Source organism: Myotis myotis, unplaced genomic scaffold, assembly GCF_014108235.1.
Source record: "Myotis myotis isolate mMyoMyo1 unplaced genomic scaffold, mMyoMyo1.p scaffold_m19_p_3, whole genome shotgun sequence".
Lineage (NCBI taxonomy): Eukaryota > Metazoa > Chordata > Mammalia > Chiroptera > Vespertilionidae > Myotis > Myotis myotis.
In genome coordinates, this window is record NW_023416335.1 from 182522440 (window position 1) to 182549842 (window position 27403).

Here is a 27403-nt window from a genome sequence, read left to right on the forward strand (position 1 = left end):
CATTTGGTTAGTTTTTGTCACTCGACCATACAACTACATACATGATTAATTAATTTATTCATTCATTCAACAAATATTTGGTTTTCAACTGGGTACCAGGCAATATGCTAGGTGCTCAAGAAACAAAAGTGAAGAAGACATGCAATGTCTCTTATTTATTAGCACTTAATAATATAATTACTATCTATATAATAAAAACCTAAGTGACCATTATGGCAGGATGACCAGAATGACCAGTCGCTATGATGCACACTGACCACCAGAGGGCAGATACTCAATGCATGTCAGTGTGCTCCCTCAAGGGGAGTGCTGCTCAGCCAGAAGCCGGGCTCATGGCTGGCGAGCACAGCGGAGGTGGCGGGAGCCTCTTCTGCCTCCACGGCAGCACTAAGGAGCAGTGAGCAGAGCGGTAAGGAGCAAGCAGGTGGATGGTAAGGAGCCAAGGATCCCGGATTGCAAAAGGGGTGTCTGCCTGCCAGGCCTAAGCCAGGGATAGGGCCTAACCTGGCAGGCGGACATCCCCCAAGGGGTCCCAGGCTGTGAGAGGGCGCAGGCAGGGCTGAGGGACCCCCCTAGTGCACCGATTTTGTGCACCAGGCCTCTAGTATTAACAATTGTTAAGTAGAAATTCACCTTAAAGATAGTATAATCCAAAGCTCACAGAAATAAGAAGACTAAGGTTCAAAAATAATAAAGATCTATTTAGAACCAGGACACAGATCTTTTGTTTCCTGGTATAAAGCTTTTCCACAATAAAATACTGCCTCAGTAAAGCTGGCACTATTATATATTACCTTTCTGAAGGTGCAAGGAAAGGAAAAGAATAATGATGTGTCTCAGGTGACATTTATGACAATAATAGTACAGCCACCTGTGCCTACAAATAGATGCATAACAAATTCATAACTTCTGTCCATGGCAAGAATGATGTGACCTGGATCTGTGATTAACCAGCTGTATTAGGAGCTAAAGTGGAAGGAGCTACTTAAAAAAACAGGAGAAAGCATCAGAGTCTAAAAATCCAAACCAGGTATGGGTATTGAGAGATGAATGACACGAGCTTTGAAAGGTCTGTAGATCACTAAAGGTTTTCATTAAATATAGTCTGAATCAAGCCTTCTTTCCAATGGCAACTAAAAAGTAGTTTCATCTGCTTATAATAAGAAGAAAGGAGGATGAGGGCAAAGGGTGTAGAAGAGGAAAAAAGAAAAGATAAGGAGATTTATAGCAGGAATAAATAATATTTAAAATTGTTAGGCCAAAATGCTAAACTTTTCTCCATGTGACTCCAAAATGACACGGATGCCTGACCTGTGAGGCATTCTAAATGAGTTGTGACATTGGGTCAAAAGAAATGAAGCAGATGAGTTCACCAAACCATTGAATTTTTGAGGTGGGTAGGAACTTGGGTGTTGTCTAGTCTGAACTTCCACACAATCATGATTCACTATGTATCTTCAATAGTTAGATCAATACAAGTGACATTAAGCTAACAACCTCAGAAAAAGTTTTGCTCCATTTTTGGCTAATTCTTATTGTTTATTATTTTTTTTACAATTGTTTTTGTAATTAACGGAAATATTTCTTCATAAAAAATTAGTCTTATTTCTATTCAAAACATGTACAACAGCCCTAGCTGGTTTGGCTCAGTGCATTGGCCTGGGGACTGAAGGGTCCCAGGTTCGATTCCGGTCAAGGGCACATGCCCGGGTTGCTCGGTCCCCATTGGGGGGTGTGCAGGAAGCAGCCGATCAATGATTCTTTCTCATCATTAATGTTTCTAGCTCTCTCTCTCTCCCCCTTCCTCCCTGAAATCAATAAGAAAAGTTAAAAAAAAAACACCATATACAACAAAGCCAATATTGTTTTTTCTAAGTGTTCTTAGTTATTTCATCTATTCCTAGCAGCACATAATTAAGGACCTCTTTACTTTTATGATCACTATTCTATAAACACAATTGATAGTATAGATGATGTTTACAACTGTTCTTTTTTTGCATATCCATCATCCTCTCCATTCTGTTTGGGCTCACAGTCAACCAAGTTCCTTATAGCCAATCCACTACTTCTCATGGCTTTGATTTGGTACAGTGGAAACAGCCTAGACCAAGCGAAATTTTCTTGGTATTCTATTTTTAGTGTGTATGTTAAATTTCAGAAACTTCTAACTCAGTGATGTGCTGGTAAATGTTTAGCAACTGAGACTTGGGAAAGCAAGGCCTGATTTGTAGTATTTCCAAATTTCCAAAGTAATAAGTGCTAAATTCTCCCATAATATCCAATATTAAGCTTCCAGGGTAGCTGGAAAACGAACAGTCCACTCTCACAAGCCAATACAAGCTGGCTTCATCACACCATTGCTTTTGGATTAGAATAATGGGGAGGATAAAATAACAGTAAAGTGAGTGAGTGTAAGAACTGGTGAGAGGGAGTGCTTGGGTACATCTGAAAATATTTAATTCACTTCAACTTTTAACTTGAAAAGGTTGCCAAGGGTTTAGGCATTGCCCTGCTTTGGTTTTTATATTCCACCATTTCTGTGCAATGTGAAAACTACACTAACACCTCCTTGTTTCAACCACCTTGCTCGGAATGCTGCTAGGCATTGTCCAGATTACTGCTCCTAGCTTGTTTTCCATTAGCCCTCAGGGCTTATGTTTGAAAGGACCAGCACTATCAAATGGTGGTGGATCATTATCCACTTGACTGACTTCGATAATCTTAACTACTACTATTGCTTCTGCTCCATTTTTAAATATTTATGTAAGCAAACTTCTGCTATATGATTACCAAGAAAAAAAGTCTTACTCTAATTATCTAGAGGGAAACCTCTGTGTTCCTTCTCCTTACTCCAACTCTCCATGTAACAATAGTTAACCTGCCCAATTTATAGGCACTCATAATTTCTTTTCTTAAAGAATATATTTTTATTTATTTCAGAGAGGAAGGGAGAGGGGGAGAGAGAGAGAAACATCAATGATGAAAGAATCATTGGTTGGCTACCTCCTGCATGCCTCCTAGTGGGGATTGAGCCTGAAACTTGGGCATATGTCCTGACTGATTATCAAACCACGACTTCCTGGTTAATAGGCTGATGCTCAACCACTGAGCCACACAGGCCGGGTTCATAATTTCTCACATTTAACTTTACCATAGATTGTATTGCAAGTGTCTATATGCTTCTTGGTACAATCCACTAGATTGTAAATTCTTGGAAAACAGAGGCAATATTCTATCACCAGGGCATAGTACGGTGCCTGGTACCATTTGTGAATAAGTGAATGAATGAATAACATATAACAGTCCTTTTAGCCCTCATAGTGTACAGCATATTATTTTGAAATGAATATATACTCTCTCGTTTTAGAAGCAACAGATATTTTTAGTCTTTGGTTGATTTCTCCCTGCTAAACACCACAAACCTAATCCTTTTCTCTTCAGAGAGTATATCATTGTTCAGAAAACATTTGCTAATCTTAGTAGAGATCTTAGAATAATAATTCAGCTCACTTTAGTGCAGAACAAAGCCAACTCTAGATGATTTGAGTATGACCTATTATTCTGGAATACTCATTCCTCCCTTTCACTGGGATTAACAATTCCAAGTGACAATAAATATGAAATGCTTACCAGTTATGTTTTCAGTCACCTTCTGCTCCTGGTCTATTGGAAAAGTCATTTGACTCCTTTCCTCATTTGTTTTGAACACATGCAAAGATACTGAAACTTTCCTTTCTTTCTGTGGTTTATCCAGATTTTTGGGAAGGAAAAAGAATGGTATGGAAGACATAATGGATAATATTCCAGCAAAAAGGAAACTAAGCCACCAAGCACCAACCCAACGAGAGTCCTTAGGAGTTATTCTGATATTGCCTATAATAAAGAATTAGAATAGGACAATAAAAATTATTTTGAAATGCAGTAAATTCTGGGCAATAGTGGTAATGATTGATCTCCTCCATTGATAAACAAATAAACTATATTTTATCAGTTCTGAGACTCTATTTTCTTTTTCCATACTTTGTCATCTCTTAAATTAGGGTAAGCCCCAAATTTAATGGCATCATATGATTGCTGTTGTCCAGGAATCAGTCATGTCATTGCCTGAGCTGGTGTGAACTTGGTAGCTTTTCTGGTGACATGACTGGACAATTGCCATCATTGAACTTTTAAGCCTGCAAACCATTGAAATATCAGTTATGAAAGGCATATTATTCCTTGTTATTGTCTGAAAACTATTGGCACCATCTGCTGAGGTTAAGAAAGCACCAGCAATGATATTTACAGAACTTTGCAAGAATTTCTCACAGCCAATCATGGAGTTTCCTCCCTCCTCCTCCAGAAACCTGCATTTCCAACTCTTTGACAGCACAGCATTCATGAGTAAGATGTACACACTATATCTAAACAAATATAAATGAGCTATTTCAGCGAGCATAAAGTAAACATTCTAAGTAGTAAGAAAGCACAACAGATACACACATACCCAGACACATGTACACACACATCATAGAAGTTTGAAGCACATTAATATTAGCACTATACGTGGATCTATCAGAAAACTTAGTGACATGAAAAAATATTGACTTTATTTAAAACTGTATAGAAATAAATTATCCATTCTATTTCATGAAGTAGCTTTCAAGTATGCACAGATCTGGGTTTAGAATTGATTTATATAGTAATATTGTTTCATATCAGCAACTCAGATTTTAGGAAACAATTGTAAAAGCAGTGACTCCATCTATATGCTAATTATTCATCTGTCAGAAAAGTCTTTTGATAGCATTTTTCTTATTCTATCACTGGTCTACATACAGGAACTAGAAGTCACAATATAACTAAACATGGCCTATCAAAGTATTTTCCTTAGCTCACACACTGTCTTAAAAATTTAAAAAATTCTACAGAAAAATCTGGATTTTTTTTGAAAACTAATCAGAATATCTTGTTAAGGCTGGATCCAAATTTCTGCATGAAAGAATAGCTTGAGGCTGAGTATATACTTTATCATATATTTACATCATAGTCATGGCTGAATAATAAAGATGTAATAAGATCTAAGCATTCAGCGGTAGAAATGGAATCACCAGAAATTCTAAAATATTGTGAGTAGTGATTTCTGATTATAGAAAAGAGGTTACAAAATGATCACCCTACAGACTTTAACAATTTATTTCTATATTCTTAGTGATAAAAACAACGATGTACGTGGAGGTGTATGAGTAGAAATGTACAGAATGTGAACCTAAACTCTAATTACATTTCCAAAATAAATGTACAACATTTCAACAGATACTGGCTTTAGCTTTATATTATAAAACACTTTCAAGTTTGTGGTTATTGTTGGCCTACTATGATGTCTACTCCATTATGGAAATGAGTCCTTTGATCTCCTTGGAGATCTGTTCAAGTCCTGGTGAGATAGAAAATAAGATTTGTTTATTCACAAACACTAATTACTTCTTATATGTGAAGTCAGAGACCATCCTGATATATTCTAAGAGAGATGATGGGTAAGTGCACTAATGTTTGTGGTTAATTGCATAAAGGTCACAATAAAGGAGTGCTCTTCATGACTAATAGGGGCACTGAACTTTGGGCCATATGGTTCCTCTGAAGAGGGTGTGGTAAGTTTACTCTGAACAGAAGCCACAATTTGGAAAATGTTTTAAGAACTACTCAAATAGAAAATGGAGAGAAGGTTTTCCAAGGATAAATGCAGGGAGGTGATATTACAGGGCATATTTGAGAAACCTGCAATTATGCAATTATTTTGGATAAACTAATCTTAAGCAAGTTTGTTACAATAATTTTTATTATATACTTAGTGGTAAAAGTCTGGTTTAGACAGGAGATGAATTTTATTTTTATTCTGGTTATTTATTTTTTTTAAAGGAATGGGTATTTTATTATTTTTATTTTTTTGTTGTTCATCCTCACCCAAGAATATTTTTCCATTGATTTTTAGAGAGGATGGAAGAGCGAGAAGGGAAGACAGAGAGAAATATGGATGCGAGAGAAACACATTGATTGGTTGCCTCCTGCATGAGCCCTAACCAGGGCCTGGGCCGGGCAGGAGCCTGCAACTGAGGTATGTGCCCTTGACTGGAATCGAACCCGGGACCCTTTGGTCCACAGACTGACGCTCTATCCACTGAGCAAAACCGACTAGGGCTATTCTGGCTATTAATACATTTATTTCCTATCTGTACCTTCTGATTGCCAGCAAAGGACTATTGAAAGAATTAATTCAATTAATTTGGAATGATGTCCTGTACTTGGAAAGCATTATCATGTTACCTTGTTCTGATTATACTTACTCAGATCTACATATCCAATATCCACATACATTCTAGAAAACAGAGATCCCACTGTAAAGCCGAGGACTGGACCAATCATTCCTATTGCAAACAAAATACCTGAAAATATTACAAAACTATTTTATCAGATGCCAGAAATGCATGGTTCTTATTCAATATGTTCTTAAAAGTAACATTATGCAATACAGTTTTTCCAAATAAAACTTTTAATAAATAAAAGAATGACTGATGGTGATAGCCAGGGGAGGGGGTTTAGGGGAGGTGAAGGAGAGTTTGGGGGGATATATGGTGTGGAAGGAAACTTGACTTGGGGTGATGAGCACACAATACAACATACAGATGATACATTATATAATTGTGCACCTGAAACCTGTATAATTTTGTTAAGTAGTGTCACCCCAATAAATTTAATAAAAAGTGAAAAAGAATAAATTAAGAAACCCTATTATTTCAATGGTAGACCCAAGGAAAATAATCATAAAAACTAATATTGTTCTGTACATTACCTATATAAAAAGAAGTCTCTCCTTCTTTAGCAAAATCATCCAGGTAAGAAATCCCCAAGGGTTGTATGGGGCTTTCCCCAATTCCACGAAGTAAATTGCCCATTAGGACATATACCCATGTATATGAGTCAGATTCCTTTTCCCAACCTATGTAGGCAAGAGAGTGTTTTATTTTAATCAGATATTCATATTTTTGTTCTTTACTATATTGAAAATTAACATCCAAAGAGTTATACATTCCCAGCAAAACATAAATGTATCTTTTTCTCTACCTCATTTATTTTTATTTTTAATCTTTTCATACAAGGCAGAAAACCCTTTAATGGGTGTTATAATTTGTAATTATATATTATGATTTGTGTTGTAATAGGTAAAAAAAAATCTTGGTGTAACAATTTCCAATTTTTTCACAGAAAGTAAAGTACCATTTTAATTTATATATTCACTTCCCTCTTTATTTTAAATGCACATATTTTGCCTATTTCCTACCAAAATATTACTCTTTTTATTTTTCTAAAAGCTCTTTATGTATAATATATTAACACTATTGTAAAATGCAAGTGTTTTTTCCTATTTGTTTTAAATCAATTTTGATAATCATTTTTACAGATGTAATTAAGTTGATAAATTTTAGAATATTTATTAGTGATGCTAATATTCACTAGTGTCAATTCAATCCTTACCTTTTCCCTCTTTCTCGGGTGATGTTTTGAGTAACACATTTTGACTAATTGAACAGGTTGGTAAGCTTGATGTTAAGTTCTCTAGTGGATTAATAAAGGCTTCTTTAGAATACCTGTAACTGTAAGAAAATCACTAGATTTAACTTTTTAAAATGTTTATTGATGAGAGAGAGAGAGAGAGAGAGAAACATCAATTCACTATGCCACCCACCTATGCATCTATGCATTCATTGATTGACTCTTATATGTGCCCTGACTAGGGATTGAACCCGAAACATTGGCATATCAGGAGAAAGCTCCAATGAATTGAGCTACCGAGGCAGGGCCTAGATTTAAATTTTTGTTTAGCTACTAAATATTTTTACTTTCCCCAGAAATACAGAGAAAATTTTCTCTTTATTTGCACCACTCTCTTCTCCAAATAATCTGAATTCAATCTGAATTCTTTTTGTCAACTTCTCAGCTTGTATTTGAGGTGATGAATGAAAGTGAAATGGGGGTGTTCTCTAAGCAATAGCATTTACTACTCTTCAGGCAAGGATTGTCATGTTACTACCATCCCAGGAGTATTTATAATCTGGTGAAGGTGTGAAATACCTTGGTTTTATTTTAAAAAACAACAACCCTCTTACTGAATCTTCCATCCCTTTCAATCATCTTCAAAGATAGTCACAATTTAAACTATCTAATAAACTTTATAACATTTAATAAACTTTAGAACAGTTTTTTTCCAAATCAATCTGTAATACATACTAACTCATCTACATTTTCTAGAAATAATTTGTTATATTTTCTTTCATGTACACACACACACACACACACACATACATACACACACTATCTTAAACCTGACTCTTCAATCTTAGTTTAAAAAGTTCTAATTCATTTGATGTTGAAGAACTTAAGAATAACAGTGATAGAGCTAGAATGGGGACATATGCTGATATCCAAAAACAGGGAGGCACCTCATGAGCTCCAAGGACAGCCTACTATATGCCAGGTATTATACTCAGCTCCAACAAACAAACAGACAAACAAACAAAGAAACATAGAGGTAAATCACAGTTTTTATCCTTGGGGAATTTGACACTCTCTAAGATGAGCATATATGGTACAAATGATAAATTTAATACACCAGATCCTGAGTTGTCACAAGAAAAAAGGGATGATATACTTTACTTGAGGTCAAGGGGAGTGGATTAGAGAAGACTTCTCAGTGAGGATGACATGTGAGATAAATCTTGAAGATGGATAAGAGTTAATTAACTTTATCTAGTTAATAGCTAGATAAAGTATTCAAGATAGTAAGAAACACCATGTGCAGAGGTATGACTTATTAGGGCATATTTGAGAAACTGCAGGCCTGGAATGTGATATTGGATCATGGGGAGCAGTGTAAAATGAAGTAAGGAAGTTCAATGAGCAACCTGTATATGTAAATGAGTATAGATATTAATCCACAGGGGAGCAGTATTCAATATTTTTGACTGTGACCAACAATAAGAAATGCATTTTGTATCACAATCACAATATATACACATGCACACACACAGTACACACTAACAACCAAAAGTTTCAATCAACAGTATTTGTTTCTATTCACATTGTATATTCTTCTATTCTATATTATTCAATTCGATCCTATCCTATTGTTGGTTTCAATAATTAATCGAATCAATTTTTTGGTCCACTAGTAGTTCAGAATCTGAAATTTAAAAAACACTGTTCTAGAAATTGGGAGTTTTAAGCAGGAAAAAGTAGTTAAATTTGCATTTTGAAATGAATACTCTAATATAGAATATGAGTTAGAATGGAGGACAGACTGGTAGCAAAAAGCCAGGCCAGAAAGGAGGGAAGCCTCAAGTAGATTTGGGACAATGGGATGAAAGGATGGTACAACTTTGACAGATAGATAGAATAAGCAAGATTTTGTGAACACTGGTCATTTGTGTTGAAATAAAGAAAAAGTCTAGGATGAAGCCTTTGACTTTGGTTTGAGTTTCTTTGTGGGTAAATATGAGTCATGGAAAGAGTGAATGTGAAAAATCCGAGCTGATTTTGGTACAGGGATGAATTCAGTTTTTAATATATGGATGGGAAATGCTTGTAGGGTGTTAAATTGGAGATGCTCATGAGGTGGTTGATTATATAGATCTTGAGTATAAGGAAAAGTCACCATGCATAGGTGATAGTTGCATTTAATGCATACAATCCATATGAACCATCTAGAATGAAAAGTGAAAGAGATTGAAGAGGGAATTTAGGGGATAACTGACAGTCTGGTGTCAGCAGCTGAAGAAAAGGATGTGCATGATGAAGAAACCACAAATACAGGAAATAAATCAAGAGAGAACAATACAGGGCAAATCAGAAGGAGAAGTACCAGGAAGAAGAAGGTGCTTATGAAAGTCAAACATGGGGGGAGAGAGGGGAAGGAATTAATATGGAACCAAAGGCATGATTGTTGGCTTTGGCAATGAGTAGGTAATTAATGTCTTTAGCAGAAACTTCTCATTGTCTCTCAATAGCCATTCTTCTCTCTTTCCATTGTAATAGAAGGTGGGATTTTTAGCTAGTAGCATGCCAACTTGGAATAAAGTCTATTTTTTTCTAATGTCTTCATATCTGGATGTGAAATGTAAATAAGTTTGGGCCAATGTGAAGTCAGTAGAAGTGCTGTGCTTCCGAAAATATTCCCTAAGCCCCAGGCTCTGTGCACTCTCTTTCTTCTCTTTGTTCTTCCCCTTCCTCTGTCCTGTTGCCTGAAACAAGGTTGCCACAATTTGGACCATTGCAGAGCAATATGATAAAAAGAGGCACGGACTTGCCATCCCTGCGACAGCTACATTAACTTTGTGTGTGAAAAATAAACCTCTATCTTATTTAACCCATCCCTATTTTAGGTTTGCTGTTGTTAGTATCTGACTCTAAGCTTTTATTTTTATTTATTTATTTATTTATTTATTTATTTATTTATTTCAGAGAGGGAGGGAGAGAGAGATAGAAACATCAGTGATGAGAGAGAATCATTGATTGACTGCTCCTGCATGCCCCCTATTGGGGATTGAGCCCACAACTCAGGCATGTGCCCTGACTGAGAATTGAACCATGACCTCCTGGTTCACAGGTTGATGCTCAACCACTTAGCCACGCTGGCCAGGCCTGACTCTAATCTTAACTACACAGTCATCTTAGGAAGAATAATGGCTATGGTACCGGGGAAACCCATACTGCAGTAGGTTGAGTGGTGAAGTTTATTGAATATATAAAATCTTCTAGGCAAAGGTGTGAATATGCTATACTAAAAAGTCATACAGATCTTATTTCCGATAAAAATGTACACTTTCTTCAGTGGTATTTACATTTCAAATTCAGTGAAAGCCAGGGTATTTAATGCAATGAGTTCTATTACATAAAAAAAACACTCCATTTCTACACATATTTAGTGGGTATTCCCCTCAAAAGGTGACTTCTTATCTAAAAGGAAAAAAAATCTACCATTAATTTACAAGTAAGTGATAATTAATGGCCCAGAACTATTTAACACTTACTATCCCATGAAGAAATGTGGTAAAGCGGTCAAAATACTTCCAATGCCCATAATGAAACAACCAATTCCAATTATTTTTGGTCTGTGTAGTTTAGATCCAAAGTAACTCACAAATACAATCACAAACAAATTTCCTAGAAAGAGGACAACATTATTTTTGTACCATAGGACATGGTATCATCCCTCAAAGACATGAGGGATGCAATTTAATTGAGAAGATGAAACGACTTATTCACTGTAAAGTTTTATGGTATCAATAATAAGTAGAATAGGTTTCAGATACAAAAAAAAGCTCTTGACTTACTTGCAATATTAGTGAAGCAATATTTTATTGCAGAATTTGGAGTTAACTGGATTGCACTGGAATGAAGAAAAATGAAGAAAAACTTTCTGACCTGAGGGAAAGATATTCATTCATGCATTTATTTGTTCACTCTAGCATTCTCGAAATCCCAATTAAATACTTGCCATGGTGTAGGGATCCAGAAATATACAAAAATGAACCATGATAGCTGTCTGTCCTCAAGATGTGTACATACCAGTGATGAAAACATACAAATAGACAGATGTGCTGTTAGACCACATAAAGGGGGAACTTAAATTAATTAAGGGTTTCACAAAAGTTTCCTGGAGGAGGGGTCAGGAGATTGAATACTGAGTATAAATTATTTACGTTAAAAAGGGTGGAAAAGAGCATTCCAATGGAATCACAACCAATTCTGATCCATCTGAGCTACAAGTATAACAACAAACAAACAACAACCAAGAATTACTGAACATTTGATGAAAAAAAAAAATAGCCTGAAATAAAAGCCACCAAAATGAACTGGCAGATAAAGTAACCTGTGAGGAAATAGTTAAATAAAAAAACTAAAAAGAGGAGAAACTGGAAAAAAATCTATTTAGTATTTTAGAGTTACATGGATATCCATAAAAGAAGAACTGAAAGGCTGAAAATAGTAAGAGAATAATAAAGTATTATAAATTTAAAATATCATTAAAATGCACTTGTTGGGGCCTGATAGGATAAGACGAGAGACAGCATCAAATAATATTGTTGGAACAGAAAGATAAAAAGGTAGAATTTTAGAAAGAAAAATTTAAAGAAAAATAGCCAGAAAATTTAATATTCATCATATATATGCTTCAGAAGAAAATGGAGGGGAAGAAAGAAATGTAAAATTGTAAAACAAATTCAGTGAAGTGAACGAAGTCTCAAGCCTTCAGATGAAAATTTCTCCACCATAAATAAAGTAAAAGCCATAATCCTGGGTGTATGCTGGTAAAATTTCTGAAATTCAGGAATAAAGAGAAGGTACCTGTCGGTGCATGACAACGATACTGGTAATGATTTATCATACAACATTAGGCATATAAAACAGTAGATAAATGTTTTTAAATGTTCTGAGGAAAAATAGATTTTGAACTTTTAATTATATACTCAGACAAATTATTGCTTGAATATGATAGTAAAATAAATACATTTTCCAACAAGCAAGGCCTCAGAAAATGTCAGGTGTTCAAATATTTCTGGAAAATATAACTTTATGAAAATAATCTTCAGAAAAAAATAAACATGCAATTTGAAGTCATAAGAGTCGAGAAATAATATTAAGCAGAGAAACCAGTAAAACTTATATCCAACTCAAAATAAGTGCTGTTAAACAGCTACAAGGCTTAACAAAAATATTAAGAATCAAGTCTGCAATAAAAAGAGACATACAGTAAATTAGAATTTAAAGAGACATACAATAAATTAGACCAACAGACTAATATTAACATTCTAGATGGTGTCACTAAACTAGGGAGGTGAGAGTGAAGGATATTTAGGGTATAATATCCTCTGGATCATGAAAAGTCAGAATTCATAACAAAAAGATAGATGTGTCTTCCTTCATACAATTTTTTTTTACTCAATAACTAAATACTAGAGGCCCGATGCACAAAATTTGTGCAAGGGCCTTGGCCACCGCCACCACAGCTGCTGCCTCGGCCCCCACCCGCCGCCATGGTGGCTGCCTCTGCCTTGGGCCTCGCCCGCTGCTGCCCTCGCAGCCCTGGCTTCGTCCTGAATGTCGTCTGGAAGGGTGTCCGGAAGGACGTCTGGTCTAATTAGCATATTATGCTTTTATTATTATAAACATTTTAAAGTTAAAAGATAAACAACAACTTGTAGAAAATATTTGTAATCTATACAACAGACATAACTTTAAAGTCCTTTTAAGTTATAAACAGTGAGAAAAAAAGGAAAAATGGGCAGAGGCAATGAGCTCTAATTTATAAAATAAATAATATAGTGTTCAATAATTAAATAAACCTTCATTACTATGAGAGAAATCCAAATCAAAAGGAAGATAACAAAGCAAGGGACTGAAAAAAGACTTTTAACCCCAAATTTTATACCCAGTTAAACAGTAGAAACTTAACAAAGCTTCTTCTAAAGCTGTTCTTCCCTCCTCAAATAATCAAAATAATAATTCTCTCTCTAATGAAAAAAAACCCCAACTTTTTTTCCCCATTAGGGAATCTTGAGAGAGGGAAGGTAAAGCCCTGAAAAGTATTTGTTTGTAAGTAATGAGATCGAGGTTGAAAGCCCTCTGTACTGTTGACATTCTGGGATGGATGTCAATGTTGAGGCTGCTCTGTGCACTGTAGGATGTTCAGTAGCATTCCTGACTTTTACTGCAAGATGCCATTGGCAACCCCTCCCCCCTCAGTTATGACAACCCTCAAATGTCTTCAGATGTTGCCAAACTGGCTCTGGGGGCAAATTTATCTGTGATTGAGAACCAGTGGTGAAGAGCATATATGAAAAGTTTTTACCTCTGCAAACCTGGTTACTGAGTAATAATCAAAAGAGAAGTAAAAATTACCAATTTCAAAGCTTCCATCAATGAAGCCAGCAACAGAAGATGTTATGTCAAACCTCCTTTCTATTTGGGTGATGGAACTTTTCATAATGGCTCCACTTAGTGCCTTAGAAACAAAGGTGAATGAGAGGGCTGCCAAGAACACCTAAGAAAAAGCAGAAGGGAAAGGAAAAATGCTTACTCACAGAACCACACGTTTATATGTTAATTAAAATAGCCTCTCCTCTTTACTTAAAACATTATTTTATCATAAAAAACATACCTACCTTTCCTCTGTACCAGCTGGTACTTCTTAGTCTTTTTTCAATATCATGTTAGCATCACTATACTAATAAAGCATCATTTTCTAACACGATTACAACATCAGATTTTTAAATTAATGGCATGAACTGATTGATAAGAAACTAGATAATGGTCTGAGATGGCTATCATGATAAGCTATTATTCCCAAAATGAATAGCATAGGCTAACTTTGAGGATAAAGGCTACATGTTCTCAAACATAGCACTACCAGGGAAGCCAGATGAAAACGTGGAAAGTTTTCATTTGTTAAACACCACTATTATTGGATAAATACAAATTAAAATGAAGGAAACAAAGCAGTATATTTAATATTTTAAAAGTATTTTTAACCTCAGAGATTGTAGATGTTTTATTTTCAATTTCATGTTAACAAATTTTATTGGTTCACCCTTCTTACGGTCCATATTCATACTCCTAAGTAAGTTTCTTTTGCTTCTAGTATGAAAATCTAATCTTGTTATGGATTACATGTTTTTATCCCCCATTCAGTTCATATGTTGAAACCATAATCTCCTTATCATTTGGAACTCTCATGATAAGATTATTGTCCTTATTAGAGATTGCTTCTCTCTCTCTTCCCTTGCCATGTAAAGACCCCGCAAAAGATAACCATCTGAAAATCAGAAAGTGGGTTTTTCTCACCAGAACCCAGCCATGTTGATACTCTGATCTCAGACTTCCAATCCAAAGAACTGTGAGAAGTCAATTTAAATTGTCTAAGCCACTGAGCCTACAGTATTCTGTTAGAGTGGGTCACGCTGACTTAGACAAGCCCTTCTCATTACCTCCTATACTACCAGTGGTAGCTTCCACCCTGTCTAGCATGGATTATTGCATTAGCCTCCTAATAGATCTTTCTGCATCTGTTTTCATCTACAGGTGAGAAATTGGAGTGAGAAATTCCTCTTCTCAACACGGTATCTAGAAAAAGTCTTCCTAACTGAAAATTAGATCATGCCAACACTCCATTTCCTTCCATCCCAGTCAGAGGAATTTCTAGTCTTTCCAATGGCCTCTAGCACCCTCAGTAACCTGGTCTCCCCCCCTGAATATCTTCTCCCCACAAATACTCCTTTTTACCTTTCTAATCTTATGCTCTGTTTTACTCTCTCCCTTCCTCTCTCTCTAAAATTAATAAAAACATATCCTCAGGTGAGAATTAAAGAGAGAGAGAGAGAGAGAGAGAGAGAGCGAGAGAGAGAGCCCCAGAGAGCTTTCATGCTATTTTTCCAACATATAAAGACACAATGAGAAGATACCTATCTATGAATGAAGAAGTGGACCACTGTGTAGATGTACCATCTACACAATGGAATACTATGCTGTTGTAAAAACAAGGAATTCTTACCATTTGCAACAGCATGGAAAGAACTGGAGAGCATTATGCTAAGTGAACTAAGCCAGTCAGAGAAAGGTAAATATCACATGATCTCACTCATTTGTGGAATATAATGAACAACATAAACTGATGAACAAAAACAGAGCCAGAGACAGAGAAGCATAGATCAGATCATCAAACCTCAGAGGGAAGGTAGGGGAGGGTGGGGGTAAGGGGGAGAGATTAACCAAAGGACTTGTATGCATGCATATAAGCCTAACCAATGGACACAGACACCAGAGGGGTGACGGCATGAGTGGGAGTTGGGGGGACAATGAGGGGATGAGGACACATATGTAATACCTTAATCAATAAAGAAAAAAATAGTGGACCATTGCCAGCACATTGATCATATATTTCTCTAGAACTATAAGAAATAAGTATTGGTTACTTGAGCCAATGTATTTTTTTTATAGCTGCCTGAATAGGTGGGAAAATATATTCTATGTAAATAAGAACCTAAAGAGAACAGGGGTAGCAATAGTTATATCAAAAAATATATATTTTAAGAAAAAAAACCATCACAAGAGAAAAAGAAGAACATTATCTATACTAATAAAAGGGTAATATATTAATTAGACCGGGAGACCTTCCAGACGTCCTTCTGGACAAAGCCATGGTGGCAGGGCCAACTCAGAGGCAGTTAAGGGCAGGCCAGGAGGGGAGGGCAGTTGAGGGTGAGCACTCTAGCAGGGGGGTCCAGTTGGGGTGATCAGGCCAGCAGGGGAGCACAGTTGAGGGTGAGAGGCCAGCAGTGGGGGGCAGTTGGGGGTGATTAGGATGGCAGTGGGGAGCAGTTGGGGGTGAGTAGGCTGGTGGGGGGCAGTTGGGGGCAAGCAGGCTGGTGGGGGGGCAGTTGCGGGTGAGCAGGCTGGTGGGGGGGCAGTTGGGGGTGAGCAGGCCAGCAGGGGGGGGCAGTTGGGGGCATGCATGGCTGGCAGCTAGCGGTCCCAGATTGTGAGAGGGATGTCCGACTGCCAGCTTAGGCCCGATTCCACAGGGATCGGGCCTAAACTGGCAGTCGGACATCCCCCAAGGAGTCCCAGATTGGAGAGGGTGCAGGCCGGGCTGAGGGACACCCTTCCCCTCCCCCCTATCCCATGCATGAATTTCTTGCACTGGGCCACTAGTATAATGATAAAGGGTTAATTTATTAGGAAGTTATAACAATTATAAATATACATACACCTCACATTAGAATACCCAAATAGATGAAGCAAACATTGACAGAACTAAAGAAAGAAATGGAAACACAATAAGAGTAAGAGATTCATACCCTATTTTCAATAGGAACAACCAGACAAAAAATCATAAGGAAACATTGGACTTGAACAACACCATAAGCCATTGGGCCTAATTGGACTTAGGTATATACAAAACACTCTACCAAGCAGCAGCAGAATATACATTTTTCTCAAGTGCAAATGAAACATTCTCCACGAGAGACCACATATTAGATCACAAAACAGTCTTAAAAATTTAATAAGATTGAAATAATATAATGTATCTTTTCTGATCACAATGGAATAAAACTAGAAATCAATAGCAGGAGGAAGTCATGAAAATCCACAAATATGTGGAAATTAACAACATACTTTTAACCTATGGATCAAAGAATGAACCACAAGAGAATTTTGGAAGTACTTGAAAAGAAAATGAAAATGAAAATACAACATATTAAACCTGGGATATAGGAAAAGCAGGACTAAGGGGAAAATTTAAAGGGGAAAGTAAAGATCTCGTATCAACAACTTAATCCTACACCTCAAAAAGAAGAATAAACTAAATCCAAAGTTATCAGAAGGAAGGAAATAATAAAGATTAGGGGTAAATAAAAAAGGGGATATAAAGCAATTAATGAAAGTAAGACTTAGAGTTTTAAAGAGATCAACAAAATTGATAAACCCTTAGCAAGATTAAGTAAGAAAAAGAGAGATTTAAATAGCTAACATTACAAATGAAAGAGGAAACATTACAAATGATGTCACAGAAATAAAAGAAATTATGAAACTACTATGAACAATTACGTGCTAAAAAATTGGCTAATCTTAAAAAATGAATAAGTTACTAGAAATATACAACTTACCAAGATTGAATCATCTATAATAATAATAAAAGCATAATATGCTAATTACCAGATAGCCGAATGACCTTCCGGAAGTCCTTCCGGACCAAGCTGGGGCTGCAAGAGACAAGGCAAGCCACTATGGCTGCGAGGCCAAGCCCCTTGCACGAATTTCATGCATCGGGCCTGTAGTGAAAAAATAAAAAGCCTAACTATATTTAAATCTAGTGAGGAGATTGAAGCAGTAATAAAAAGAAAACTTCCAACAAAGAAAGCCCACGACTAGATGGCTTTACTGGAGATTCTATCAAACATGTAAAGGAAAATTAATGCTAATCCTTCTCAAACTCTTCCAAAGAATCAAAGAGGACGGAACACTTTCAAATTCATTCCATCATGCCATATTACCCTCTTATTAAAACCAGAAAGACATCACACAGATCAAAAAGAAACCTACGGATCAATATCCCTGATGAATATTAATGCAAAAATCTTCAACAAAATACTAGCAAACAGAATCCAATAACACATTAAGAAGATCATACGCTTTGGCGAAGTGGAATTTATACCTGGAATGCACATCTGGTTCATATGAAAATCAATCAGAGTATCACATTAACAAAATGAAAGATAAAACCATGTGATCATAGTAACAGGTGCAGAAAAGCAGTGGACAGAATTCAACACCCTTTCATGATAAAAACACTCAACAAATTAGGAACAGAAGAAAGTACCTCCACATAATAAAAGCCATATATGAAAAGCACATAGTTGACATCATACTCAATGGTAAAAAACTGAAAATGCAGGTATGACAATTCTGTCCTGTTCTATTCAACAGAGTTAGTACTGGAAGTTCTAACCAGAAAAACTTAGGAAGAAAAATAAATAAAATGTAGACAGTTCATAAGTGAAGAAGTAAAATTGTCCCTGTTTTCTATATGTAGAAAACTATAAAGACTCCACAAACAAGAACTAATAAATTCATTCAGAATACAAAATCAACACTGAAAAAGTTGCATTTTTATACAAATCAGTTGCATTTCTATGCACTAACAATAAAATTATCTGAAAAGAAATTAGGAAAATAATCATTTACATGGCAAAATATCAAGAAGTCTAATGATGCTAAGTGCTGGAATGAACATGTATCCTGATTTTCTCTTATAAATTCCGTATAATCATGTAAATTAGTGTGACCACTTAAATAGCAACTTAGCATTATCTTGTAAAATTGAATATTTTACATACTTTCAATTTCAGTCAAAGGTAATTGCAAGAAAAACTATGAGTATACCAGGAGATATGCATGAGAATATTATCCTATCTAATAAAAGAGAAACATGGTAATTAGCGTACGACCGCTACCCTTCCCATTGGCTAATCAGCGAGATATGCAAATTAACTGCCAGCCAAGATGGCGGCCGGCAGCCAGGCAGCTTGAAACTAACATGAGGCTTGCTTGCTTCAGTGACGGAGGAAACCAATGTTCCCCCCTGCCTTGCCGGCCTCTGAGCTTGCAGTTTAAGAAACATTGTAACAAATATAGAAGCTAAAAAAAAACCCAGAAACCTGCTTTCAGCGAGCTGGAGTTATACATTGTTTCGATTATAGAACCCAAACAAACCAGATACCTTCTTTCAGCAGCAGAGGCCTCAGAGCTGGAGCCAGAGCTAAAGCTGGCCCAGAATAAAGAAAAAAGTGAAAAAAAGGAGCAGTTGGGAGCTTCAGTCAGCCTGAAAACAGCCCTCAGCCCCTCACCCAGACTGGCCAGGTACCCCAGTGGGGACCCCCACCCTGAAGGGTGTGTGACCAGCTGCAAACAGCCATCATCCCCTCACCCAGGCTGGCCAGGCACCCCAGTGGGGACCCCCACCCTGATCCAGGACACCCTTCAGGGCAAACCAGCCAGCCCCACCCATGCACCAGGCCTCTATCCTATATAGTAAAAGGGTAATATGCCTCCCAGCACCGGGATCAGCGGAGCCGAGACGCCTCCCGGCAATGGGATCAGTGTGACAGGGGGCAGCACCCAAACCCCCTGATTGCCCTGTGGTTCTGTGTGTGACAGGGGGTGGGGCCACAACCTCCCTATCTGCCCTGCTCTGTTCTTGACAGGGGAAGGCGCCCCAACCCCCTGATCAGCCCTGCTCTGTGCCTGATAGGGGAGAGCTCTCAAACCCCCTGATCGCCCTGCGGCTCTGTGTGTGACAGGGTGCAGAGCACCAACCTCCCCGCCCCCCATGGGCCCTGCTCTGTGTGTGATGAGGTAGAGCCATAACCTTCCCATCGGCCCTGCCCTGAGTGTGACAGGGGGCGGTGCCCCAACTCCCCTATCGGCCCTACTCTGTGAGTGACAAGGGGGAGCTCCTCAATCCCCTGATCGGCCCTGCTCTGTGCATGACAGGGGTGAGCTCCCCAACCCCCTGATTGACCCTGCTCTGTGCGTGACAGGGTACAGAGCCCCAACCCCCCTGATGGGCCCTGCTCTGTGCGTGATAGGGGGTGGCGCCACAACCTCCCCATCGACCCTGCCTTGAGTGTGACAGGGGGCGGTGCCCCAACCCCCCAATTGGCCCTACCCTGAGCATGACTGAGGGTGGCATCGCAACCTCCCAATCTGCCCTGCTCTGTGCATGACAGGGGAAGGTGCCCCAACTCCCCAATCGGCCCTGCTCTGAGCCCGACCAGGGGCTGCACCTAGGGATTGGGCCTGCCCTCTGCCACCCGGGAGCAGGCCTAAGCCAGCAGGGCGTTATCTCCTGAGGGGTCCCAGACTGCGAGAGGGCACAGGCTGGGCTGAGGGACCCCCCCTCCCCCCCGAGTGCACAAATTTTTGTGCACTGGGCCTCTAGTTTATAATATAAAATCCCTGAAAACAATCTAAATGCCCATAGAGAAATAAATTATGTTATATTCATATAGCAACATTATATATAGCATTAAAATGTACAGATCACTTCTATGTGAGAAAACAATTTAATAAGATATATATATATATTTCATCTGTAATAGGGAGATAGTAGCATCTGGCTGACAGAATTGAGGTAAGAAATTATGCTAGAAATACAAGAAGTAAATAAATTTAAGTAAAACACTAGAATAGTGCCTGGCATATAGTAAAGTGTTCCATAAATTTTTAGCTCTTATTGTTACTATTGCTTCTCTGATCTTCATTTTTGGTCTGCAATTAACTTTATACACACTGCTAATTTGCTACCTTTTTTTTAAATCCTCACCTGAGGATTCCTTTCTATTGATTTTTTGAGACAGTGGAAGGGAGAGGGAGAGAGAAACATTGATGTGAGAGAGACACATCGATTGATTGCCTCCCACATGCACCCATACCAGGGCTGCGAGCCTGCAACTGAGGCACGTGCCCTTGACTGGAATTGAACCTGGGACCCTTCAGTTAGCAGGCCAATGCTCTATCTACTGTGCAAACCCGCTAGAGCTAACTTTCTAACTTTTCTCCAAATACTACAAGGGACCACTCTGTTTATTTGCTTCAGCCAGTGTGTTGTTGCTTTGCTATGCATGTGCAAATAAAACCACTGTAACCCTCAATATTTAAAAGCAGAAATAATCTAGCATAGCATATTACCCCCAGGCAGAAGAATGTAATACAATTGCATTAACCAATACTTTTTCCTTGTGACTGCCATTCTGCTTAAATATTATTCAAATATTTCATCAGAACAGACTTTACCAGCAATTTCTAAAAACAAACAAAAGTCATGTTCCCCGGACAAAGTTAAAATAGACCTTATATAACATTGCTGGAATTGAGAACGATCTCTGTGGTCTTTTTTAAAAATTGAATTTATTGGGATGATCTTGGTCTACAAAAACCTTACAGGTCTCAAGTGTACATTCAACAAAACATCTTCACACTGCATTGTGCGCCCATCGCCCCAAGCAAGATCTCTTTCCTTCCCCATTCTCCCCAGCCTTCCGTGTCCACCTCCATCTCAGCTTGATAAGACAACAAATTTGACTTAGGAAAACTAAACTAGGAGTAAAAAGTCAGCTGTGATTTTTTATTTCCCCACAACTTCCCTAATGGGGTTTAAAGGCTTTGACTTGGGTTCAAGGGTTTTCAATTTACTAGTTAGATGACATGAGGCAAATATTCAGTGTCTCTGAGTCTTGGTAACTTCAAGGAGTACTTTTTCATGAAAACCCCTAATACGGTCTATATTATTTAATGCCTCACAGTTTTGTGACAAAAGCAAGATTATTACTTTTACTAACTTACACATGGAAAAATTCAATGGCTTTCTTAAGTCAGACACTAGGCTAGGTTTTTCAATTGTTATTGCAGATCTCTTTCCCATCAGACAATATGTAAGTTATCAAAATAAAAAATGCTGGCCTCTAAAAAGTCAACATTACAAAGTAATTCACAACACTGAGTAATCTTCTCTGCTTATAGGTCAATTGTAGACTATTTTCACATATCCATTATCCAACAATTTTATTTTAATCACATTTACAAATATCTTTTGGCCCATCAAGAACCAAAGAAAACATATCAGATTATCTCTAAATATTTAACATTAATAACTCTTAGCCATCAGAAACATTACCAAATATATTTTTCAGATTTAAAACTGATTTAAATCAAGATATGAATAACCCCTTTAATATTTCAATGTATGCTTCAGTTGAAAACTAATTTGAAGTATAATGTTCTTTTTTAAAGACTGGTTGCCTTTTATTTAAAGGAAAAAATCTCCCTTTCACTTATTTTAGTTTGAAAACATGAAACTCATTCCACCTTGAATCCATTGCAGCATTTACTTTTTCCTTTCCTTGATGGTTGTGCCTCTGTTGTCTTATTCAAATCTTGATTTGGGTCCATCGTTGAACTCCAGATATTATGTGACTATTTTCAATTGTCCCAGATGTTTTGTTCAAAACAATGACCTATTCAGGAAGAAAGAGTGTAACTTATTTTACTTTAACGATATACAATTCAGAAATCAGGAAAGCCACTAGGTCACCATCAATCAATCCATAAACCACTGATTCATTCAGGGCCCAATTCATTATGTCTGAGCACTGGGCTAGGTGAATGTTGGCACACACATACAAAACAGAGTCCTAGCTTTGGGGAGATTATAATTTAGTTAAAAGATAAATTTATGGGAATAAATTAAAACAACAAACATATAAGATAATACAGAATTACACACTAGATTAGATGAATAAACATTTTAAAATATATGAAGCTTAGGTAACATACATACATCAGCCACCAGAGCCTTCTTGCATTTGGAACATTAAACAGCACTTCAGCATTGTGCTTGGGAGCTGTTCTAACAGCAGAATCAGCAACAGAAAGCAGAGAAATATGGCACTAATAGTCTATGAAAACGCTACTTGATTATAGCATGAGAGCTGAAACAGAAGGAAGAACCGTATGTTTGTTTCCCTCAGCTGGGGACATGTGTGTTGGACAACTCAATTTTTTTTGTCACTCTGTGCAGTACTGATTTGGGGGTTACAAATAAATTTTAGTGATGAGGCCAATTTGTAAACCCAGAATCTACAAATAATGAGGATCACCTATATATTTTATTAATTTATTCAACAAGGATTTATTGATTTCCTACATTATCCTATCTAATAAAAGAGAAACATGGTAATTAGCGTACAACCGCTACCCTTCACATTGGCTAATCAGGGCAATATGCAAATTAACTGCCAGCCAAGATGGCAGCCGGCAGCCAGGCAGCTTAAAGTGAACATGAGGCTTGCTTGCTTCAGTGACGGAGGACTCCAACATTCCCCGCCTGCCGCTGCAGGCCTCTGAGCTGCAACTCTAAGCAACTATGTTACAAATATAGAAGCTAAACAAAACCCCAGAAACCTGCTTTAGTCCATCGGGCTTCAGCCAGCAGGACTGCAACATTGTTTCAAATACAGAAGGTAAACAAAGGCCAGAAACCTGCTTTCAGCAGTGGAGGCACTAAGAGCTGGAGCCAAGCCTCAAAGCTAAAGCTGGCTCAGAATAAAAAAAAAAGAAAAAAAGGAGTGGTTGGGAGCTTCAGTCAACCGCCAGCCTGAAAACAGCCCTCAGCCCCTCACCCAGACTGGCCAGGCACCCCAGTGGGGACCCCCACCCTGAAGGGTGTGTGACCAGCTGCAAACAGACATCATCCCCTCACCCAGGCTGGCCAGGCACCCCAGTGGGGACCCTCACCCTGATCCAGGCGGCACCCCAACCCCCACCCCACGACCCTGCTCTGTGTGTGATGGGGTAGAGCCATAACCTTCCCATTGGCCCTGCCCTGAGTGTGACAGTGGCGGCGCCCCAACCCCCTGATCCACCCTGCTCTGTGGGTGATAGAGGGCGGTACCCCAACTCCCCTATCGGCCCTGCTCTGTGCGTGACAGGGGGGAGCTCCCCAACCCCCTGATGGGCCCTGCTCTGTGCGTGACAAGGTACGGAGTCCCAACCCCCCTGATGGGCCCTGCTCTGTGCGTGACAGGGGGCAGTGCCCCAACCCCCCAATTGGCCCTACCCTGAGCGTGACTGAGGGTGGCATTGCAACCTCCCAATCCGCCCTGCTCTGTGCATGACAGAGGCAGCGCCCCAACTCCCCAATCAGCCCTGCTCTGAGCCCGACCAGGGGCTGCACCTAGGGATTGGGCCTGCCCTCTGCCACCCGGAAGCAGGCCTAAGCCAGCAGGTCATTATCTCCCGAGGGGTCCCAGACTGCGAGAGGGCACAGGCTGGGCTGAGGGACCCCCCCTCCCCCCCGAGTGCACAAATCTTTGTGCACGGGGCCTCTAGTAAATATATAAATATCATGAATATATATTGTATATTTATTGAATAATGTATAAATATAGAAATGATCACTATCTGAAAATATTATCACTTAAAATATGTATATATATTTGATTTTAGAGAGGAAGGGAGAGGGAGAGATAGGAACATCAATAATGGGAATCATTGATTGGTTGCCTTCTGCACGCCCCCTACTGGGAATTGAACCCACAACCCAAGCATGTGCCCTTACTGGGAATTGAACAGTAACCTCCTGGTTCATAGGTGGATGCTCACACACTGAGACACACTGGCAGGGTGAAAATATTACCACTTTTGTATATGTGAATAACACAGGCATGACTGCAGAAACTCACACCTCTGTACATCTGTGTTAATCTGTTATTATTCCACTTTTTCCATGTGCTCCTGTGCAATTACTGAGTGGAGTGGAGTGAGGATAACATCTATAGTTGGGTGGCCCCAAAGTCATAAGCAGCCTTTTGATAAATATTATGTCATTTTTTTCATCAACACCTCTTCTTGTATCTCCTCTCGGGATATAAATGTTAGAAAATAAAGTTTTATTACTTAAATCTATCATTGCAAGTCTCTATGAATGATTTGAAAAATGGGTAGTTGCCCTTTAGCTTTAGGTTTCTATGTTGATTCTTGGTTATGGAACAAATATTCTTGTAAACTATTATCTCACCACTTTCAGCCTTGCTTTTTGCAATTGATTACATTATGATTATCCTGTCTCTTGGCCTTTTTAATACCCTATGCATGTCATACGTGTCATCAAAGTCTTTTAGAGGATCCCTGTACCATACAAAATAAAACTCGTGCTTTCTATTTGAGATACTTCACAAACTAGACCCAGCCCTTACTTTTAGTCTTATTTCCCAAATACCCCACCCACAAGCATCCTCAGCCACACGAAACCACTGTCCCTAGAACAAAAACTCTCAGCCCCCTATATGTTTCCTCTGAACCTGTGAGGTTCTTCCTCACCTCTTGATTTTAATTCTGCCCCAAGTTTCCTCTCTTAGATATGTTCCCAGTTACTCCCCATTGAAATAACTTCTCCCACACTGTTGCTCCCTGGAGCATATACCCTGTAAAACAGTCATTACTCTTCCTGCATTTCAGTCCATACTTCTTTCCTAGATATTGGGCAAAATATCCAGAAAAAAAAAGTTGGAAATGCAAGCAACTTTACCCCCATTTCTTAGACTGATTAAGTTGTAATAATTAGAAATTTGGCCAATGAATATGGGCTTGGCTTTAAGCCTGACTTGGAGACATTTAACGTAGTTTTCTGTGGACATATATTTTTCCCCCTGAGAGTTGCAAACAAATGATATATAAACGGTTTTTATGTTTAAAAGATAGGAGCACAGGCATTCAGATATAGCATTGCAACTCTTTCTCCCTGAGTGGAACAGCCCAGTTCTGCCCAATTCGATTGGGGTGGAATAGAGGGCAGACTCTCACCAGTCTCTGCTTATCTCTGTAAAGCTTTTACTACCTGAGGGATCATAGAAAATCTGTGCAAGCCAGTGGCCCAACTTCCTCCATGTACCTGTGAAACTAGGGAGAAAAAATGGGAAACAGCATTGACTAACTTCTCAGCCCTTTAATGAGGGGACTTCCCCCCTCTTCCACCTTACTTTGACAATAACAATTGTCTTATTAAATATCCACCTTCCTGAATGAGAGAAGGGACTAACATTTATTGAGTCCTTAGAATAATTATAAAGGAAATGTTTATTAAAACACATTTCAATATTTTAATATTGAAAATTATTTCCCCTTTTAATCAGAGATAGAATTATCTGGAAAACCTTTCTTTTTCTTTCACCTTGAGTTAAACTCGAGTGGAAAAGAGGAAATAAGAGATCGGTAAGTGACTCTGGGACACTTTCCATTTCTTGATGTTTGTCAACTAACTCTCCACCCTACATTATATACAGTTAAGACTGAATCAAAGAAATAGGGGTTAGGTCTAATAATTGTATAGAGTTAGTCAGAATAATTAACTTGTAACATATTTTGAGAAGGCAACCTGAGTCCCATTTTCACACTTGAAATTCCAGTTCTCTAGAAAGTAATGGGAACAGATTTTCAAACTTTATATTTAAATTATGAATATCTGATTTTCTGTATTTTATTTTTAAGAGTATATAAACCAGAGGCTCATCTATTTCCAGAAGGGATATTTAATAGGTTTTAAGGGTTTTGAACATAAGTATTTAGCAGTCACAGGAATAAAGTGTGTAATATTTACCATGTCCATCAAAATACAGGATGTCCTCCCCAAAATGTATACACACTTTAACAGCTGATTGCTCAATATTTAAAAATGAAGTGTATTTTAATAAACATTTCCTTTATAATTATTCAAAGTGTGTGTATAAATTTTTGGGGACACCCTGTATTTTGTCCTTGAAATTTGTGGAATTTTCTCACATAGTAAAAAATTTTGAAATTAGAGAAGCTCAAAGGCGCTTACCTGAACTTAGAATCCTACAGCAGCAGCAAGAAGTCCATCCCTTTAACTGTTGTTAAAGTCTGTTTTCAAATAGCTAGTTGGCTTTTCTTTTTTATCAGTGCAATGATGATTAACCATCAGGTCATTGTCCTAGGCAGATAGAAGAAAATTAACTAGCTATTCTAAGAGTCTGTTCCAGACTCCTGCATTTTAAAGATTATATTTGTCAGAATTTATAAATCCTGTAAAAGTTCATTTATTATGCTTTATTTCTGAGAATAACTTTGTTTAGTTAATTAAGCTTGTTTCCTTAAGATTTTTTCTTTAAATATACAAATGAAACAGACTATAAAACCCTTCCAAATAGAAAACAGTTCAAGGCCTTTAAAAAAAAAAGTCGACAGGTTACTTTAGCATTCAAAAGATAAAACACACCTTTTTTTTTTTTTTTTT

General features: G+C 38.0%; 1 protein-coding gene across 2 annotated transcripts in view; it reads right to left on the reverse strand.

The window, feature by feature from the left end:
- The window catches only part of LOC118652001 (solute carrier organic anion transporter family member 1B3-like), a 50140-nt gene extending 23111 nt beyond the window's left edge, over positions 1-27029 (reverse strand). The window contains exons 1-8 of one of the 2 annotated variants that reach the window (XM_036301779.1): positions 26972-27029; positions 22459-22607; positions 13936-14077; positions 11064-11196; positions 7513-7631; positions 6830-6976; positions 6324-6422; positions 3631-3873 (exon numbers count right to left, since the gene is read on the reverse strand). In XM_036301779.1, the coding sequence (XP_036157672.1) occupies positions 3631-3873; positions 6324-6422; positions 6830-6976; positions 7513-7631; positions 11064-11196; positions 13936-14077; positions 22459-22542 (967 nt within the window). In that variant the 5' untranslated portion in view covers positions 22543-22607; positions 26972-27029. Of the gene's footprint in view, positions 1-3630; positions 3874-6323; positions 6423-6829; positions 6977-7512; positions 7632-11063; positions 11197-11366; positions 11423-13935; positions 14078-22458; positions 22608-26971 lie in introns of those variants that run through there. The other variant, XM_036301780.1, reaches the window with a different exon arrangement.
- Positions 27030-27403: the final 374 nt, after the last annotated feature.